This window comes from Paroedura picta, chromosome 6 (assembly GCF_049243985.1).
Source record: "Paroedura picta isolate Pp20150507F chromosome 6, Ppicta_v3.0, whole genome shotgun sequence".
Taxonomy (NCBI): domain Eukaryota; kingdom Metazoa; phylum Chordata; class Lepidosauria; order Squamata; family Gekkonidae; genus Paroedura; species Paroedura picta.
This window is the reverse complement of record NC_135374.1, coordinates 98,213,544-98,233,744: the sequence shown is the minus strand read 5'-3', so window position 1 is coordinate 98,233,744 and position 20,201 is coordinate 98,213,544. Positions and strand designations below refer to the sequence as shown.

At 43.5% G+C, this 20,201-nt stretch overlaps 1 protein-coding gene across 1 annotated transcript in view; it reads left to right on the top strand.

Annotated features, from left to right (window-relative positions):
* Positions 1-20,201, top strand: part of PCCA (propionyl-CoA carboxylase subunit alpha) — a 279,452-nt gene extending 259,251 nt beyond the window's left edge. Inside the window, exons 23-24 of the mRNA XM_077343823.1 lie at positions 17,014-17,091; positions 19,570-20,201. Of these exons, the coding sequence (XP_077199938.1) occupies positions 17,014-17,091; positions 19,570-19,638 (147 nt within the window). The 3' untranslated portion in view covers positions 19,639-20,201. The remainder of the gene's footprint in view (positions 1-17,013; positions 17,092-19,569) is intronic.

Here is a 20,201-nt window from a genome sequence, read left to right as displayed (position 1 = left end):
GCTGATCTGAAGAATATTCTCTATATGCTTTCCCTCCCCCTAAACTCTCCCATTTTGTGGAAAATGCTGTCTGCTTAGTGTTGATTAGGGGGGAAATAAATTGTGGGACCTGATGACAATTCAAATTTGCCTTCCAGTCCCTTGGTGTTTCTTTGAGGGCAGAAATATGGGCTACCTCCAGAAACCTACATGGAAAATATGTAGACCCAGGAGAGAGAATTGGTCTTGCCCCTAGTTATACACCGCTAAGTCCCACTAAAATAAAAGGAATATCAAGGTGTCCCCTGTGCAAGCACCGGGTTATGTCTGACTCTTGGGGTGACACCCTCGAGTGTTTTCATGGCAGACTCAATACAGGGTGGTTTGCCAGTGCCTTCCCCAGTCATTACCGTTTAAGGAATATACATGGCCATAATTTAAGGGAAGAGTGCAGACTGATAACATTGAGATCACTGGTATCTGTAGAGCTCTTTAAATGTTCCCAGAGGACTGTTTGACTGTCTTTGGGTGCCTGGGTCCTATTGTGGATCCTGGCCAATGTGTTTAGTGTTAAGATGCTGGAAAGTTGTACTTAATTCTTGCTACTGAAGATGCGTAATTAGCAAAATTCCATGTTTGTTATTTACAAAATCTGGAGAACAAAATCTACACCAGTGCAGAATAGGAATTTGTTTACATTGCCCATGGTCATACATATGCATATGTGTGTATTCATCAAGGCTTTGCTCAACTAACTGGATGCACCTTTAGATAGGAAGATGCTTTCCTATATGGGGTCATAAGTGCATAGTGCAAAACTAGAGCTGAAACACACTTTAGGAATACAGATAACTCATGGGTATATCTAACTGTAATGGTAGACAACGTTTCAGTATATGACCAGATAATATCATTTTACGTTTAATCTGGCATTTCTATGCTCCAGTGTCACTTGTAGTTGTACAGACTACTTAGCTAAGCCTATGAACTATTTATTCAAGGCAATGTTTAGCTCTCAGCTGCCCTAATATTCCTTACAAGATTTGTTTAGCTTTTATGGCAGTGGGCTAGATGTACCTTATTTACAGTGACTCTCCATTTAACAGAAGTGCCATTTGTGTCAGAGGGTATTGGGCTGATGATATCTGAAGGAGATTACACAGAATTAAATAACCATTCACTTCAAGGTAGTTAGATGCAGATTATTGGAGTTCGAGAGTTTAAAAGATTGCCACCGTTGAGCTCCCATCGAGTCATATGTGAAGTTGGGCCCATGAGGCAGAGTCTTCTGACAAGGAAACCCTCCTGGAATCAACACATTGGTGGAGGCCTTGAAAACAAACTTGAGTATAAAAAGCTGATTTGCAATCTGGCAAGGTAGTGGAGGTAGGAGAAGGAAGCTGAAAGTAGCTTAAATTTCTCGACAGGGCTGTCTGTCTTCGGAGTGGGACATGCTGAAAAAGAAAGATGAAAGGAACCACCATGGCCACTCCCTTCTGTACTGAGCCATACCATGCTTCTTTACCTTGGGAAAGCTGGCAGAGTTGTACTCATGCCAAGGAGACTCTCTAGCTTGGGAGCGTAGAGATGAATTCCAGAAGCATGAGTCATATAAGGCAGGGGTAGTCAACCTGTTATCCTCCAGATGTTCATGGGCTACAATTCCCATGAGCCCCTGCCAGCAAAAGCTGGTAGGGGCTCATAAGATTTGTAGCCCATGAACATCTGGATGACCACAGGTTGACTACCCTTGATGTAAGCGAGTATCTTAATCTACTAACCCTTACTATTCAGCTCACACTATATTGGATTGTTGCTTTTATTTTATTTTGAGGGTTTCTGAACATTTGGGCCTGGCCGGAGCAGTGTGAGTTTTTGAAGGAGTGTGTGTGTTGAAAATCAATAACGTGAACAGCAAAATATTTATGTGACTGTTGCATCTATTTACATATTGCTATATAAGAAATAACCCCCCAAGATTACTATTGGGTACAATCCGGAAAGAATGTTTTCATTTCCACACAACAATCAAGTTAGCTGAGTTGTTTCACCAAACTGCTTTGACTTGTAAAGTGAAGTTGTGATTTACATTTGAAAATGCTCTCTCCAACACTCTTCAGCATCATAAAGGGCACCTAATGCCAATTTGTTTTGGGTTTTTTTTTTCAAATAAAACACTAACTACCAGGTAGATAAATTTTACCCAAATCAATTCTGAATCAAAGTTTTACAAAAGAGAGCCTGGAATGCACGAGGCAATATAACCCCCGTGATAAAGTAATGGAAATTTGTTCTGCGTTTTGTTGAAGGAGTATCGAAGTACTTTCCCAGTCAAATGGTAAATGCAGGGTTTCAGACTTGCTTAATTTTAGACCAGTGCTATTCTGCTCCATAGCACTCAATTTTAAAAGCGCAGGAAAACTACGTCTTGCTGAGGCTACAGATAATGTCCAGCCCTCATTCTGCCTTTCAAAACGTTCAAATGCAACAAACTGAAAAAACACCTTATAATCTCCTCTCTTTTCCTCAGTCCACTAAGCACACCCCAGGAGACTCTGAATTTCTTGTAAAATGTAAGGTTGTATATTTTTTTAATATAGCACTTGTTGCTTGTAACCGCTTCCCTGTTTCTTTTAACACCTTGCTTGCTGCAGAGCTCTTAAAGTCTGAAATAAATTCTTTTGGCCTTGGATAATTAGCAGTGCTTTGTACAGCCAGGCAGAACAATGATGGTTAGGGAAGGCCTTGGAATAGGATGGTTAATTAAGCTGCCACTTTAAATAATACCTTTTACATAGCTTTGTGATATAATTTAATGGGCACCAAATATTGATTAGCTGCACTTGTTCCTCCAGGGAGTGCTTATTCATTTACTTTACTGTAGTTCTTTGTTCGGAAAGGGCCAGCATTTTCAAAGAGATGCATGGGTGTTAACTTTAGGCAGTGCCATACCAAACAAATAACCTGACCACCCTGACACTTAAAAAATGTGATGCTGGAGCCTAGAAATTGGACATGGGTCTTCAGTGCTGGGGATTGCTGGCTCGTGTGCCAGAATATGGGAACAGGGGAGGCTTTTCCATCCGTGATCTTTCTTATGCAATACATAAAATTGACAAAATGGGTAGCCGCGTTGGTCTGAAGAAGCACGGTAAAATCAGAGTCCAGTAGCACGTCATGGAGTTCATAGTCTGAGGAAGAGTGCTTGCACTTGAAAGCTCACACCTTGAATAAATCTTTGTTGGTCTTAAAGGTGCTACTGGGCTCTGATTTTATTATAAAATTGACCAGAGAGAGAGAGAGTCCACTTGTGTAGCTGGATTTCAGCCAAGGAGACCTCTGTAAATGCCCAGATCTGACGGTGCTTGTTTCAAAATTCAAGTCTTCTTGGATGTGGCAGGGAAATATGATGGTGATGACGACGATAATAAATTAATAAAACCGCTTTCCAAAAGGAAAATATTTCTCCCTGATAGTACAGATAGGTTTTCATTCCCACTTTCTTGACACTCGTAAATATTTTTCAGCACTCAAATAGTCTCCTCAGAAAGAGCTATTCTGACTCTCAAGGGAAATGTGGAAATTTCTAGAACCTTTGGGAGCACTTGTGTTTTAGGTAAGTGGGGGTACCATGATGGGTGCTTATTGCTGTCAGGGGAACATCACTGACCTTAGGTTAATCAAGGGTCAGGAAATCTGGGATGCGCTCTGCCAAAATTAATTCTTTAAGGAAGAGTGGCGTAAAAAGTTTAATAATCATCTGTCAAGCACTGTTAATTGCCGCTAATTATATTTTCAACTCGGTAGCTCCTGTTTCAAAATTAATTTGGAGGGAAGGGGGGAAATGGCAGTAATTATTTTACACAGATTCGGACAATGTCATGGAATTCGGTCAGAGGTTGCCTAGTTTATACTGGTTTCTTGGTTTTCTGCGATGCCAGTCACAGAAGTAGGAAGGGCTTCAAGGAACAGCGTTAGCCCAAGGAGATAATGCCAAAAAGCACTGGTCAGGATCCTTTTTTTTAAAAGCACATACTTTGATTTCAGACCCTTTCTGCTGGGATTGCCCTGCTCAGGTTATACACAGTGTATGCCTTTTCTCTGGGGCATACAATGACCTTCCCATCTTTTGTATGTTTGTGCAAATTTTTACAGGTTTCAAGCAGGTGGGTTCTAGCAATCTATCCCCACCTCTCCCAGCATAGCTAAATAGAGGGATATGTGGGTATCGTGGACTTTCCTTTCAACTTCACTAGCTTTCCAGCTCAGAAAGAAGGTGGCATTAAAATAAGATTCTAACTGTGCTTTTGAGCTGCTCAGAGAAGTCGGGTTGATGAGGTTTTATTTTTTTTAATCCCCTCCAATTTGTTATGTTTTGTGATTTGCTTAAGAGTTTTGTGTGAGACCTCCCCACCCTCTCCAACCCCTCCCCGATGAGCTTTTCAAATGTATTCTATTCAAGCACCTGTGCTCTAAAATATAAAGGTCTCCAAAATGTAATTTAAGGGTTTTTACTTTTGCAGACAAGTCAGCAGGGTTGATATTGATCCATCCTTTTTTTTTAGGGAGCCCCTGAGCACCAGAAGGTGGTACAGGAGAAGGCCCCGCAAGTCCTCCGAGCCTTCTGTCTAATTTGGCAGAAAAAAAACACAATGAAGGGCAACAAAAGAACTGTCCCGTACCGTACGAAATTCCCATCTCCACCCTCTTCCTCCTCTCTCTCTCTCTCTCTTTCTCTCCTCAAACCCTCCAAAAAGGAAACTTAATTTTTTTCAGCTGCACACAATGATTTGATGCTCACTCTTGCATTGAAACAGTTGCTGTCAGAACAGGCAGGAAACAGTTTTCTTTTAATTGCTGAAATCATTCGGAAGTGCTTCGTGCGCCGCTTCTGTGCAGCAGATGCTGTGCATTAATTGGTCTGTGTAGGACTGACCCAGGGTTCCTTGCAGCAGGCCCAATGTTAGGCACGGGTTTTAAGAGCTTATTTATTATTTTGGATAAGCTGGCAAACACGGTTATGTTTTTTGCACGTGCCGTATTTCATGGTCTGCCGTTCCAATGTCATGTGGGTTTTCCAGCCTTGGTAATGTATTAGCAGCAGGTAAGCTCTAAATAACATCCATCAGGAGCGAATTTTTTTTTTCCTTTTTACCCAGATACGCCAATGACTGATGAACCTGTCTTTTGTATGAATGTTTAGCACAGTAGAAAGCCATATGCCACTGGCACGGTTTCCTGTGCATTCTTTGCAGAGGCTAGAGAGTAGAGGGGAATGAAAAAATTCTCCTGCATTTGCATCCTGTCATTTATGAACACTTTGCACTTTCTAAAATACCTCTAGGTTTTGTGTGTTTGTGTGTGTGTGTGTGTTTGTGTGTGCGTGCTGAGCAATAAAATGCGGGGTTTCAAGTTTCTTAAAGGCAATCTGACTATTGCTCTTGTGTTTTTTTATCCAGGGATATTAGAGCTCATCCCTAATAGTGAGCCCTGTTTTGTAACTCTCCGTCTGTTCAAAACAGACCTTACCCCATTAGAAGGTCCTCCCTTGTGTGGGAGGACCACAGCTGTTACCGTAAATCTCATCCAGTAACTGTATAACCCCCATTTTGTGGTTCTGAAGGATGAAATTGAGGAATGGAATACGGTGCACTCATCCTTTACCTCTCCAATTTTAGACCCTTGCACATCATTTTCATGCTTTTATTCCAAATCAAACGACATTAGTGAGCAACACCACCTTCTGCTAAATGTCTAGCATCAAGGCGGCGTTTTTTTTTTTTTTTAAAGCAACGCTAACATTTTATTTCTTTTCTTACGGGTGGGGGAAATCATCCCCTTCTGTCAAAATCTTAGTGATTTCTTCAAAGTTATTGCTGTTAGTTGTGGAAGGGAGAGATGCTGTTCTTCTCCCCTGCCCCATCTGATTTAAAAAGCAAGCAAGATGCATTTTTTTTTTAATTAAGAGTTTCCGCAAAGCAAAACGAGGGACCGGACTTCCCTTATGAAAAAGGGGCAAATGAGCTTAAGCGTGTTCTGTTGCTTTAAATCTTATGGTGGGATATTTGGGCGGGGGGTTAATAGAAAATAAGAAGTGATTGAAATCATCAGTGCAACAAAGCAAACTATAAGCTTGAAGATAAAAGTCCCTGGGGAAAGAGTCTTCTGGAAATAAATGGGACTTGATAGATTTCCATATCATTTATAACTTCCCTTAATTACACTTGGAAGACTTGCCAGTAAAACTGGAAAATTGGCAGCCTATATCCATTATAGTAATTTTGCCGACCATGGCAAGCAGCTGGCTTTACTGGATTTTATTTCCCATCACTCACAATTAATCATCAGCTGAGATGTCTGAAACTCTTCAGAATGTAGCAACACTGTGTGACATTTGGGCCTCCTTAAAATGCTAAAATCTGCTGAGTAAATGGGCCGAGCTTTCCTTCAAGCGAACTCAGTTCTGGTGCAAAGCAGGCCACTGCTTAATGAATGCCACTTTGATAATCGGATGCGAATGTGAACCTTGACCTGGTGTCAAAGGAGAGGACGCAGCAAGCTGGGTGAAAGATATGAGACTCAGATCTGCAAACTTTACACCAATTAGACAGAGTGGAGAAATACATCAGTGCCGATTGGGTTTATCAAAAAGACTGGCGGGGCTTGTGACTGTTTTGTAAGCCTAACATTGAAGACATCCTGTCACAATCATTAAGTCCTTATCAGATGATTCACAAAAAAGTCTTAGGGGAGTGAGCTGGACTCATAAAGATCTCTGCAGCCAGGGTCCTCTCCATTGTACCTCTGAATGTAAAACAAATAAAAAAAGAGGACAGTTAACATTCCTGGCTGCTATTGGCTTGCATGTAGTAAAAACAGATTAAGAAAGTGACTTCACCAAATGGCTCTTGCATTTTCCAGGATTTAATTTGTTAAAAAAAAGCAAAGCCTTGACTAACAAAGCCGCTTCCTTTAGCACCTTGTAACCTTCAGGACCATATCCTGAGTCCTAAAGTCTGTAGATAAGCCACCAGTTACTGCATCCATAATCCCAAATTTCATTCCCCTGTCATTTTTCCTCTCTGTGGCTCTTTAATTGAATGGAGATCTAGGAAACGTGATGCACGGAATCTTTTTGTGAGGAAGTAAAGTTTCTGTGAACAATGAAATTAAATGTTTTTAATTATCATTTTGATCCCCGCTGTTTCAATTTTATTTCTTGATTTCTACATTTGTTTGGTGTTTTCAGTAAGCCTTTTCTAGAAACCGGGAGAAAGTAAGGATGAAATCCATTTGAATGGCCTCATATGAACAAGGGTTCTAAGGGTTTGATTTTTTAAAATTTTCATTTTACCATTTTAGGTCACCACTAAAGCCACAATTAAAATGTAAAAAGAATTTTTGATTGGAAAGGTATTTCACTGTTGCAAACTGCACTATAGAGTATGACTTTTGTGCTTTTACTTCTGATCAATATCTTTTAAAAACCTGTAGAAAAGTTATTGAATTTTAAAAAGCCTAACTTAATCCTTAAATGAGGAAAGGGGACATTTTAGAGGTCTCTAAGATATTCATTTTCCGGCTTAAATAATACTAGCAGGCAAAAAGATACAAACAATTATGTAGTGAAAGAAACCGAACAAAGCCCAAGAGAATGAATGAAAGAAGAAAGGGAGATATTGGGGGCTAATTTTAGGATTTGCTGCTTTGCAACACAGTGGGGAAAGAGAGCGACAAAGGATTGACATAAAGAACAATTATTAAATGTGAGTGCTTAAATGACACTTTCCACTACAGCCGTTTTAAACAAATTGACTATTATTAGAAGTAATGCCACAGTATTTAAATATTGAGTATCTATGGAAATACAAGTTTCCTACTAACTAGGCTACTTTTTCTGCAGAGGTCCACTGGGTAATTTCTTTCTAAATAATAAAATTTCAAATGACTTGTGTTAAATACATATGAGTGCAGATGGGTGACATTGAAAGGGATGCATAAAGAAATCAGATGGGGCCCCTGCCGTTCATGGGGGGACCATCTCACAGGGTCCTGTGTGTGTGTGTATAGGATTTTTTTTTAAGCATTGTGGCATCATGTACAGAGTCCAGGGAATCACTGACAACTATTGGAAAGGGTAGAAATTTTGACGGAAACTATGCTGATGAATCTGCTTTTGTGATATCATGTGTTTCATACAAGCATGATGCAAATTAATGGAGAAAAAGGTTGATACATTTGATGTAACAAAACTAGAGAAGTCCCCAACTTTCAGATTTTAATGGCAGAATATTGCAAACAAACTTCCTCAGCTTGAAAAACTTGTGGCAATCATAAGTAGACACTATCATTCTTCAAAGGACAGCTTGGCTTGGAATGACTTTGTCGTGATTATAGTCTAACATGCTGTCAGATTCTCTTCCTGACTTAGGGGTAGAAAGGGCTTTTCTTGGTCATCTTCCAGAGTTTTTGGAAGTAACTTGCGCTTACACCATCCCTCAGGTATGCTGGGCCCAGACCGCATATGGCCTTAAAGGTAATACCAAGACCTTAAGCTTGATCCGGCACTCAACTGGTAACCATTGCAACTTTTGGAGTACAGACCAGATGTGGGCCCTCCAAAGTGTTCTCATGAGCACCCTGGCTTCTGCATTCTGGACTAGCTGTAGTTTCCGGATCAGGGATAAGGATAGGCCCTCGTAGAGTGAGTTGCAGAAATCTAGTCTAGAGGTGACTGTTGCGTGGCTAGGTGTTCCGGGGCCAAGTAAGGCGCTAGTAGTTTAAGTTGGCATAAGTGGAAGAATGCCAGCTGCATGACTTTTGTGAACTCTGCCTCCATAGAGAGGGAGGTGTCTAGAATCACACACAGATTTCTGGTGGAGTGACCTACTGACAGCTGTACCCTGTGCAGGTTGAGTAGATGCACTTCTTCGCTTGGACCCTGCCCAGCCATAGGACTTCCATCTTTGAAGGGTTGTGCTTCAGACGACTCTGCTTGAGTCATCGCTGCTTCCAGACATCTGGCTAAAGATTCTGGGGGTGAATCTGGGTGGCCATCCATCAGAAGGAAGTGCTGGGTATCATTAGCATATTTGGCCATGACTAGATCCAGGTCGTTCTCTATCCTGGACCCCACCTGGTGGAATGAGCTCCCAAAGGAGATCTGGGCCATATCCAAGCTATCCCAGTCGTTCAGGGCTGGCAAAACAGAGCTCTTTCACCAGGCATTTGGTCAAGGCCAGTGACAACATCTGTTGCCCCCCCCCCTCCAGACAAGTGCATTTTAGGGATTGCATATGGAACGTCACCTGAACACGTTATGTCATGTTATGACGTTAAAGCTGTTGATATAGTTACCTGAACATAATATGTTAATTGTTGATGTTAAGATTGTTGACACAGTTACCAAACTTATTCTATACACTGTTATTCATTTAATGTTTTCGGTTATCCACCCTGAACCGGAAGGGTACATAAATACAAATAAATAATTTAAAAATTCAGAAATAGGGCCAGTCTAAGTCATACTGGATCAGAATATATTGCCTATCAATAAATCTAGGGTAGAAAGGCCAAGTCTGGCAGCCAGTGGAAGATTTATCCAGACGGACAGGTGCTGTCACTGGTAATGTCATGCCAGCACTGGCAACGCAGTGACATCACTTCCAGCACATCCGGGATATGACGCCCCCTACCATTTCTTCCAGAATTCTCGTCCCCCACCTAGATGTAGGAGGCAGAGTTGGCCTTGGGCAAGTCTTGCACTGAAAAGGGAAATCAGGCACTCTAATACCTGAAAATCTTTTGTACTGCATATAGAGATGACAGTCCAATGCAGAGTTTAAGCATACTTAAACCCATTCACCAGTGGGTGGCGGGAAGTTAGGGGTGCCGGCAGGAAAGCAAGCGGAGCAGGGGATCAGGCAGTGGCAACATCCCTCAGCAAAAGACTACCCCCCTGGGCCTCAGTAAAATTTTCAAGCATTGACTGGTCCCCAGTGATAAAAAGGTTGGGGACCACTGCTTTATAGGATTGCCTGTATACATGGCTCTTTACAAAGTTGCATAAGCAAAAAAGAAATACCTCAGTTTCTAAAGAGGAGAAAACACAGGAAGGGGATATGTGGGCTGCTAACAGTTGCAGATGACTTGACTTTGTTTTATTTGAGCATGAAGTTTAAGAGGCGCAGCATAAAGCTTACAGAAAAGTGACCTTCTTTCACTAATATGAAAACATTTTATATCTTGTTCCTAAAATAATTATTGAACTAAGATCCACTGATTTCACTTAAGGTGCTGAAAGAAAATGAGAGTTGTTTGTCAAATGTTAGAACTCAAGTAAAGGTATTTCCCAGTATTTTATTTTGTGGATCAAACTGTACATCCCTTGACCGCCATTATTGTCAGTGTTCCAGGGGTTACGTTTAAGAGGCAAATTTCAACATTCCTGGAAATCCCTGGGGATGCCCGACAGAATACCCAAAACTTTTCTTCACGTTCATTTTAGTTTTTCGTTTATTTTCTTAAAAAAAAACTATTAAAGCACATGTTCATTTTTTTAAATTATAGTTTTTCTTTATTATCTCAACGTGATAAACAGCTGAACGCAAGGATCCTCCTCACACCAAAGCAGACCTTTTGGTTCATCATTATCCGGATTTTCTACTCAGGCAGCTGTTCCCCAGGGTCTCAGGGTCTCACATCACCTGCTACCCGATCCCTTTAACTGGAAATGCTAAGACTGAAGCCGGATACCAAGCAGATGCTCTCTACCGCTGATCCAAAGCCCCTCCCCCATAACTTTCCAGCCACAACTTTTCATCTCAACCACCTGGGATAAAATTCTCCGGGATAGTACCCTGTTTAATTTCAGGCAGATGGGAGAAAGCATCTCTATATGGAGTTAAAATTCTCACTTGCAGGACAGACACAAAGGTTTGTGGCAATTAAGCAATTAAGCGAGAAGGCAGTCAAGCAAAAATAATACATATAGCATAGGGGGGGACCTTTTATACCAGGGGTAGTCAAACTGCGGCCCTCCAGGTGTCCATGGACTACAATTCCCAGGAGCCCCCTACCAGCATTCGCTGGCATGGGGGCTCCTGGGAATTGTAGTCCATGGACATCTGGAGGGGCGCAGTTACTACCCCTGTTTTATACATTCAGGAGTCTACTCATTCATACAGGGAGAGGAAGGGACCCTATTTTTGAACAAAAATGGCATGTGCTGGATCAAGGACATCAAACTCCATCAAGAACATGCTTCAGTTAAATTTGGTGCTTAAAGAGTTTGTTTCCCAGTCCTGCTTTGATATTGGAAGCAAGCCTTGTTGGGAGGAAAATATTTTGAAAAACTGAATACAGCTTTTTTTCCCTTTTTTCTTTTCTGCAAAAGAGACAAATGCACCCACTTTTTCTTACATATCAACAGTATATGCAAGGATCATCCACCATAGCTCTTTCAGCTCTTAATTTAATTAATTAAAAGTGACTAGTCTTTCCCCTGTGGTGGCTAACAAGAGTTACCAGGTCCCTCTGGTCACCTGGCGAGGGATAGGGTGGGCTTACTGGAAGCTTCATTCAACATTTCAGCGACCCACTCATGTGACTTTCAGTGATACCCAGAAGTGACATAGCCATATCAGGGATGTCGGGATAGTGTTCTGGTATTTGAGCAAAAACTCTATGGTAAAGAGCTTTTGCCATAGAGCTTTTGTCCAGAAACCAGAGCATTGTCCCAATGTGCCTACATCACTTCTGGGTCATGTAGGCATGTCACTGAAATACTGGGTGTTCCTCCCTTGGGGAGGGGGGTAAGTCCCTCTGCCAGACAGCTGATTGGTGGTGAAGTGGTGGGTCCTGACAGCAGAGAATCCCTGCCCTCACCAGTGGGCTTGGCATTCCTACTAACAACACAGGGGGTGGGGTGGTGAGAATGTGTGTAGAATTCTAACACCTTACCTAAGTAATATGTAGATTGGCTGTAGCACCAAAAGACTTCATTACCGTCCTGAGAGCTAGACTCATGTAGTGATTAGAGTATCAGACTAGGATCTTGGGAACCCCAGGTTCAGATCCGCACTCTGGAAGTTCACTGGGTTACCTTGGGCCATTCAGTCTTAGCCTCGCAGGGTGATTGTTATGAGGGTAGAATGGAGTCTACAAGAGTGGTCTTATAAGTGTCATGAACCCCTGTTCCTGACCCGTGTTTCGTAGATACTCTCCTGGTGACTCCCGAGCGGTTGGCCCCCTCGCCATCAAACTATTCCTATTGATGCCTGTTTGTTCTAGTCTATCGAATAAATATTCCTTCTGGATTTCACTACAATTGTGGTCTCGAGGAAGTGATTATTCCAGTGACTTCACAGAGGTGTCTTCTGCCTCGTTCATGACAATAAGCTGTATTGGATGCCCATAAGGGAGAAAAGCAGGATCTAATAAACTAAAAGTATCAAGGCCAGAGGCAACAATCAAACTATACCTACAATGATCCCTCCCCCCCCCCCCAGGGGTCATAGAAACTAGTGCCTTTCCACATAATTTATTTTTTGTATACACAGAGTCACAAATCTCCATTGTATGTGAAGAGAAAGAGAAGTTGAATTTGAATAGTGTTCACAACTTGGTATCGGATGCACAAAGGTGCCAAGAAAGGATGAAAGAAGTGAGGAACAGTTGGTGGGGCAACAAAGAATAGGTATACGAAGACTCCAACTTAGTGATGCTGGAAAAAGGCAGCAGGTGTGCTGGGGGAGAGACAAAAGTCCGGTGGTGATGAGAATTAGTGTAACAATTCATTTATTCATGCAATAGATCCATTCTGCCACTGTCATTTAATATGGTGCTTCCAGTGACAAAATTGCATAAGTGGGTGGCATAATCTCGGAGACAGAATTTCACAGTTACAATTATACATATCTATTATTTAGTTGCTGTACCCAATATATATCCGGCCGTTTATAGGAAGAATCTCATATTGCTACCGTCTGTAGAATAGTATAGTGTCGCCAAAGGAAGTGAGGCGACACATCAGTCTGTTTTGTCTTTTCTGTCCTCGGGGTCTTGCGTTTCCTGCATGGGGCACTATACTTTGAATCCCCTCTTTCAGAATGAACACTTGATTTTAGATCTGATATGGGGAGAAATAATGCCTGCCACCTGTAAACGCTGACGTTTAGCTTTGTGGGAGAAATTATTTTCTCCATAATGAAACGGAATTGCTCGTCCTCCTGGAAAGCTGCATGCCCTATCAGGTAGAAATACCTTGTCAGCACAAGATGGACCTATGCCTACCTCACGCCATCTGGTTCTAGAGGAATTTTATTGGAAATCCATGGAGCTTCCCATTAAGTTGCCAGCTATCTTGTGCTTGTGTACAGCTGTTAATAATAGAGTTCAAACAGTCTGAAAAGAGAAACAAGAACGTGATTCTGAAAGAGTACAGAGACGGGATGTTTGTTCTTCCGGCAGCATAGGACTTTCCTGATAGGCACAGCTTATTGTCCTTCTCTAAACCTGGGAGATAACAGCAGGCTGATGTTGCAGCCATGTCTGTATCTCTGTGCACTGCGCCAAAACAGAACAACACTCTAGATCTATAACCCCCTTTTTTTGTATACCCCCGGAGGTGATAGCTATTGGGTTTTTAGTCGATTTTTTTTTCACCGCAGTATATTACTGGATTTGCGTTGGATTGTGGTGCATTTTAAAGTTTCAGGGGGTAATTTTATTAGGAATTTTATGCATATTGTAACCATCCACAAGCCTTTTTGGGAGTGGCGGGCTAAAAATTTAATAAATAAATGAATATAAAATAAATAAAACGCTAAATTCTGCACCAGAAAAGTTTAATTCTTTGGCCTCTCTGAATGATGCCGGTATTTAGCTTGTGCCGTTCAGCTTTGACTTAATGACCCTGCTGTATTCTTACTCACTATCCTTTGTTGCTCAAAGTAGTTTACAGTGAAATCAGGCAGCTTAAAAACTATCAAGAACCTGGCCTATGAAAATTGTCAAAACATCCCTGAGTGGAACAATTATGGCCGAGTCCGGCTAAATCTTGCCTCAGTGATATAGCCTTCAACTGCCCTGGGAACGGGGTCAGAGAGGTGGCAACTTTAATTTCAACTGGCAGCCAATGGTGGAGGGCAGCAGCTGCCACAGGAAACGCCCCTGTCCTGGCAGCCACGCCCCCTTTTAAGGAGCAGAAAAAGAAAGAGCAAGCCTTGTACTTAAGGGCCATCTGAATTTATGTGGGGAGAAGGACCCCTTCAAGTATGCCGGATCCAGGCCACAAAGGAGAACCATGAAGCTATGGAGCACTGAATCATTGCGTCTTGATGACTGGCACTTAAATTATTTTATGACTTGGGAGATGTTTCCAGTTTCCAGCTTTTCCTCACAGCTACAAGAACTAGAATCTTGCTTTTAAAAAGAAATAAAAACCTCAGGATGCTGAATTGTGTACATACGTTTTATTAATAACAAAAACCAGCAAAGTACATTTGATTATTAACATGCATCAGATTTTTAAAAAGGAAGCATCAATTGCAACTGGTGCAAAAAGCAGCTGCATGGGTCCTCACGAGGTCAACTTGGAGGGCCCATGTCCAGGCGTTGCTGAGACAGCTGCATTAATTGCTGGTTAGCTTCTGGATTAAGTTCAAGGTCTGGTTTTGACCTTTAAGGCTATACGCAGCCTGGGTCCTATCTATCTGCGGGACCACTTGTCTCCTTATGCCCCCCACAGGGCTCTTCACTCTGTGGGTATTAATTTGCTGGTTATCCCGGGGCCCCAGGAAGTGTGTCTGGCCTCAACTAGGGCCAGGGCTTTTTCGGTCCTGGCCCCTACCTGGTGGAATGAGCTCCCAGAAGAGCTGAGGGCCCTGACGGAACACTCTGGGTTCTGCAGGGCCTGCAAGATGGAGCTCTTCCGCCAGGTATTTGGTTGAAGCTGGCCTGAGACCAGGGTAATTAGATCACAATCCCCCTCCTCTTTTTCTTTTTGTAATTGGGTCCCCCCCTGGACGAATATCGCCTAAGGTCAACTATTAGGTGTTAAACTGGGAACAGGAGAGTAGAGGCACTGGGGTTGATGGAGTAGAGTAAAAACGTTTATCGTCATCAAGCTGTTGCAAGCTGTTGTATGTTGTTTTAAATTGTCAGTTGTATTTTGGGAAATTGTGTGGGGCTAGTTTTAATGTTTCTGTTTTTAATGTAAACTGTCATGAGCGGGCCGGGCTGAGAGTGGTGGTATATGAGTCAAATAATAAATAAATAAATAAATAAATAAATAAATAGTTGACTATAAAAATACAGCAACAGTGAAATTACCAGTTGTGTTTAAATAAAGTGTTCTGTTTTCTTGATGCTAAGAAGCAAAACTTTGCTGCAGCATTTGAAACAGCCTTTGTCCTGTCACCCAGAAGGAATTTTAGTAAGCACCCCTCTGCATATTTCAGATAATTATCCAAGGGCTTGTCTTCGTATATTGTACAGTGAAGCAAAACATGGGGGGTTGTCTCCACGATGTCTGCACAGAAGCAGCATCTCAGAGGCAGAGGCTGATACGATACTGCTGATGGGAGAGCGTCCATCCTTGCCCTGGACAAAGCCCATCTGTGTTAGAAATTGTTAATGTTTGCTAGGTAAGGGGCAATGACAGTATTTGGCCATGATTTTAAGCTAGGATGAACTGTGTACCAGAATATGCACTCACAGAGAACTGTGAAACCTGACCTCCATAGGCCAAAGTAACTCAGTTCTTGGGAGCTAAGCAGGGTCAGCCCTGACTAATATTTAGATGGGAGTCCTCCAAATGATTCCAGAGTGATGATACAGAGGCTGGCAATGGCAAACGTCTGAATGTCTCCTGCCTTGAAAACCCCACAGGGTCGTTGTGAGTCAGCCGTGAGGCAGTTTGGTGTAGCGGTTAAGAGTGCGGACTTCTAATCTGGCGAGCCGGGTTCGATTCTGGACTCCCCTACATGCAGCCAGCTGGGTGACTTTGGCCTCTCCATAGCACTTGATAAAGCTGTTCTGACCAAGCAGTGATATCAGGGCTCTCTCAGCCTCACCCACCTCACAGGGTGTCTGTTGTGGGGAGAGGAAAGGGAAGGTGACTGTAAGCCGCATTGAGACTCCTTCGGATAGAGAAAAGCGGCATATAAGAACCAACTCTTCTTCTTCCACCAGAACTGTGAAATGTGCCTAGACCTGATGGCAACCAGGATCCATCTTCTGCAAACAGTGGAAATTGGATGCTGTTACGGCCCCCAGCTGTGCCATAATTAGCACCAAGAAGGCTTGCTGCTCTGTTTAGGATGACCTCTTGCCTAAAGGCAGCTATCAGAAACTCATCCTAAATACCTGTGGAATCTGTTTATAGCTTACCACACTTGAGTACATCATATATTGATGTGGTGTTGGAACTTTGAATACAGGCGTTAAGGTGTCCTGCATGTGGGGATAAGATGTACCTTTTGCAGTATCAAATCTATGGTTCCAGTAATCTTATTACACTTTGATATTTTATTCTATGAGGCCTAATGTGGGGCCTTCCACAAAGATAGTTTCAGGTGGGTATCTGAAGAAGTATGCTTCTGCACAAAATCTGACCCCGTGAATAAAACTTTGCTGGCCTTAAAGGTACCGGTCATCTCAAACTTTATTCTGCTGCTTCAGACCACCTAGGCCAGGGGTAGTCAACCTGTGGTCCTCCAGATGTCCATGGACTACAATTCCCATGAGCTCCTGCCAGCATTTGCTGGCAGGGTTCATGGGAATTGTAGTCCATGGACATCTGGAGGACCACAGGTTGACTACCCCTGACCTAGGCGACCCACCTGAATTTATATTTTCTTTGTTAAGGAATATTCTCCCTCTCTAGAGATCTGCCTGAGGAAGTTCACAAAGTACAAACCACCACCATAAAAATCATCGATATTGTCTGGTCCGGTCTTCATTAGCACCCCACCCCCCTGAATTTTAGCCAGTACTTGACAGAATTTTAACCACATTTCTGCTTTTAACCAGGTTGTCGAAGGGCAGGAGATCTGTGTGATTGAAGCTATGAAAATGCAGAACAGTTTGGCTGCTGCTAAAACTGGCAAGGTAGGCTGCATTGTGCGATTGGAAGCTTTGGGGGCGATTGCCGTCTTGAAGACGGGTTGCACTTTTGGAGGGGCGGGGAAAGGAGGATAAAAATAGATGTAATTATCCTTCAGAAATCTTTTAATGTTGGCATCCGTCTTGAACTGCACAGTACCCTTCTGGAACTGTGGTGGCACACCAGGCTTTGGATTTAGAAATGTTTCTCAGTTGTTCAAAATGAATTAGTCTTGGCGGCAGCCCATCTTTTCAGATTTGGGCCTAGGCCACCATCCAACATGAGTTAAGATCATTTGAGCACACTTGACTTGGAGTCGGAATGTGGCCCTAGGAAACCGTGATTCGTGCCTTTTCCTCGTTTCAGAAAATTTGACTACAGTTCAGCTGTTTTCGTTTATGTACGAGAAACTCCCCAAATGTGCCATGCACAATTGGACCTGCTACCCACAATACGGAGCACGCGGCCAAGGGGTTTGTGTGCCGCCAGCCGCTCTTTCTCATCCTTTTCCCCAGAGAACAGCAGCTTTCCGCTCCCTCTCTTGCCAAGTTTTAAAGTGGTTCATTGTTTGGATCAGGAGTGGCTTGTGCATAGGAGTGTGACGTCCCTCTACGGACAACATTACATGCGTTGAAATCCGCAAGAGGTGAGGAGCGAGCATGAACATGCAGGCCACGCTCCCCACATGCATGTGGCCACCCGCCTGAGCAGACTCTGCCTACCTGAGCTGCATTCCCATGCTATGGAGCACACCATTTGAGAGCATTCCCAGTGACAGAGAGGCAGAGCCTGCACATGGCGGGCAGTGGCATGCAGGCAGTAGAGAGGGTTGCTGGCAGGAGATGAGGAGGGCAGGGCTCCCAGGTAGGGACGTGCGTTTCGTCTCAGATTGAGCCGTGGCGCTGACCTGCTATGCGCCGCCTCGGGCTTCGGTGATGGCCAAGGCGGCTGAACCGAGCCGAAGCTCACATCCCTACTCCCAGATCCAGATTGGGAAACTGCTGGAGATTTGAGGAAGGAGCCTGGGGAGGACAGGGACCCCAGTGGAGCACTGTGACACAGTCTGCCTTTCAAAGCAGCCACTTTCTCCAGGGAAACTGATCTCTGCAGTCTGGAGATGAGCTGTAATTCCAGGGGATTCCCGGGTCACGCATGGAGGCTGGTAGACAAAAAAGAAGGGTGGATGCACAGACAGTAGACAATATACAGAAGGTACTCCAAGGTAACCGCTGTGCACAGAGGAACCTAATGTTAAAGAATGAGTTATTCAAATTGAATATATTAGAGAATTAGCTGAATGTTTCTCAAGCAGTAAAATAAAGGTCAGGGCTTCAAGAGTATCTGCATTGCATTGACAGCTTGGTGGCTCATCTTTCATACAAGCAAACTGTGGTGCAGCACCCCAGATTTACATAGCGGTGGTTAGGGATGCCAACCTCCAGGTGGGACCTGGGGATCTCCTGGATTTGCAGCTCATCTCCAGACCACAGACATCAGTTCCCCTGGAGAAAACAGACCCTGGGGCACTTTACCTCACTGTCCTCCCCAGGCTTCCCTCTGAAATATTCAGGAGTTTTCCAGCTTGGATCAGGCAACCCTGGCCTCCCATCCCCCACTGGTGGGCAGGGGGGACCTGGCAGCACTAGGGGTGGTACAAACATCTCCATGCAGAGCCTGTTTGGTGAAGTGGTTAGGAGCGCAGACTTCTAATCTGGTGGGCCAGGTTCTATTCTGCACTCCCCCACATGCATCCAGCTGGGTGACCTTGGGCTTGCCACGGCGCTGATAAAGCTGTTCTAACTGAGCAGAAATATCAGGGTTCTCTCAGCCTCACCCACCCCAGAGGGTGTCTGTTGTGGGGAGAGGAAAGGGAAGGTGAATGGAAGCCCCTTTGAGACTCCTTCGGGTAGAGAAAAGCAGCATAGAACCAAGTCTCTTCTCCTTCTCCTTCCTCCTCCTCTTCTTCTTCTTCTCTGGCACTGTGCTAACTGTTCCAGGAAGAACCAGCCCTTAGGCCTGATTTCAGAGGAAATGGCTTATCCCAGTTTTTCTTCCTAAGCTTGCCATTTCTCCCCGCAAGATGCCACCAAGGCAATTTGCATTTTTTATTTCTGCTATTTTAAAGCATCTGCGGCAAAGATAACCAAGAAGCATACCTGGCATTGCAACTTTTAAGACTCCAAATATAAATTAGCGCCTTGTGTAACTGCCCTGGGGCTTGGGGAGGGGTGTGTTAAAAGAAGCTGTACTTCAGTGTCTGGGTAGGAAAGGAAGCAGAACACAAAGACGTGAACAATATGCGTGATTGCATTCCAGAGGTTGCTTTTGAATTTGAGTTCATGCATTCACAGAGATCTTATAAATGGGAGTCCATCATTGATTCCTTTTGAATTGTACAACCAACAGCATCTCCCCCCCCCCCCCCCGCGCTTGCCTGGCTCCGTTTTCAGAAGATTTTAATTATTTCTTCCTTTACGCCGCAGGTGAAAGCTGTGCACTGCAAGGCTGGTGAAACCGTCGGGGAAGGCGATGAGCTGGTGGAACTTGAATAAAACAATTTCTTTCATGTCACATCGCAATGGGACCGTGGCTGCATTTTAGAGAATACAACAAACTCTAAGCAGAGGTTTGCCAGCATTGGGCTGACGGTGGCTTGTTTCCTGTGCGCACAACTTCCCTCGCTGCTCCTCCTTTGTCTGGTAGGCGGAGCACAATTGAACACTTCTCAGTTTGATCAAGCTCCAATTCTAAGTTAGGGTTTAACCAGACTATAGAATCCTGGCTTCTGGGTGGGAACAAAGTCCAATTGCGAAGGAGCCTGCGTTTGGATGTGACGACGAACTGGAGTGGAATGCAGCCAAGTATCTCCACTCACAAAATCAAGTGAGTTCCAACATAACTAGAGAACTGTGATTTGATCAGTGCCACGACACATGTTCTTTGCGATCTGCGTTGCAGCAGGGGCTCAGGGCCGTGTGGCAAACCCTGCAGAGACTTGCATTAAATTTGCCCCTGGTCCTCTGACTTCACTCCTTTTACCAACATCTGTACATATGAGGTTTGTAATTCTCTTTCTGTCCGTCAATCAATAAAACAATGCATCTGACTATAAACA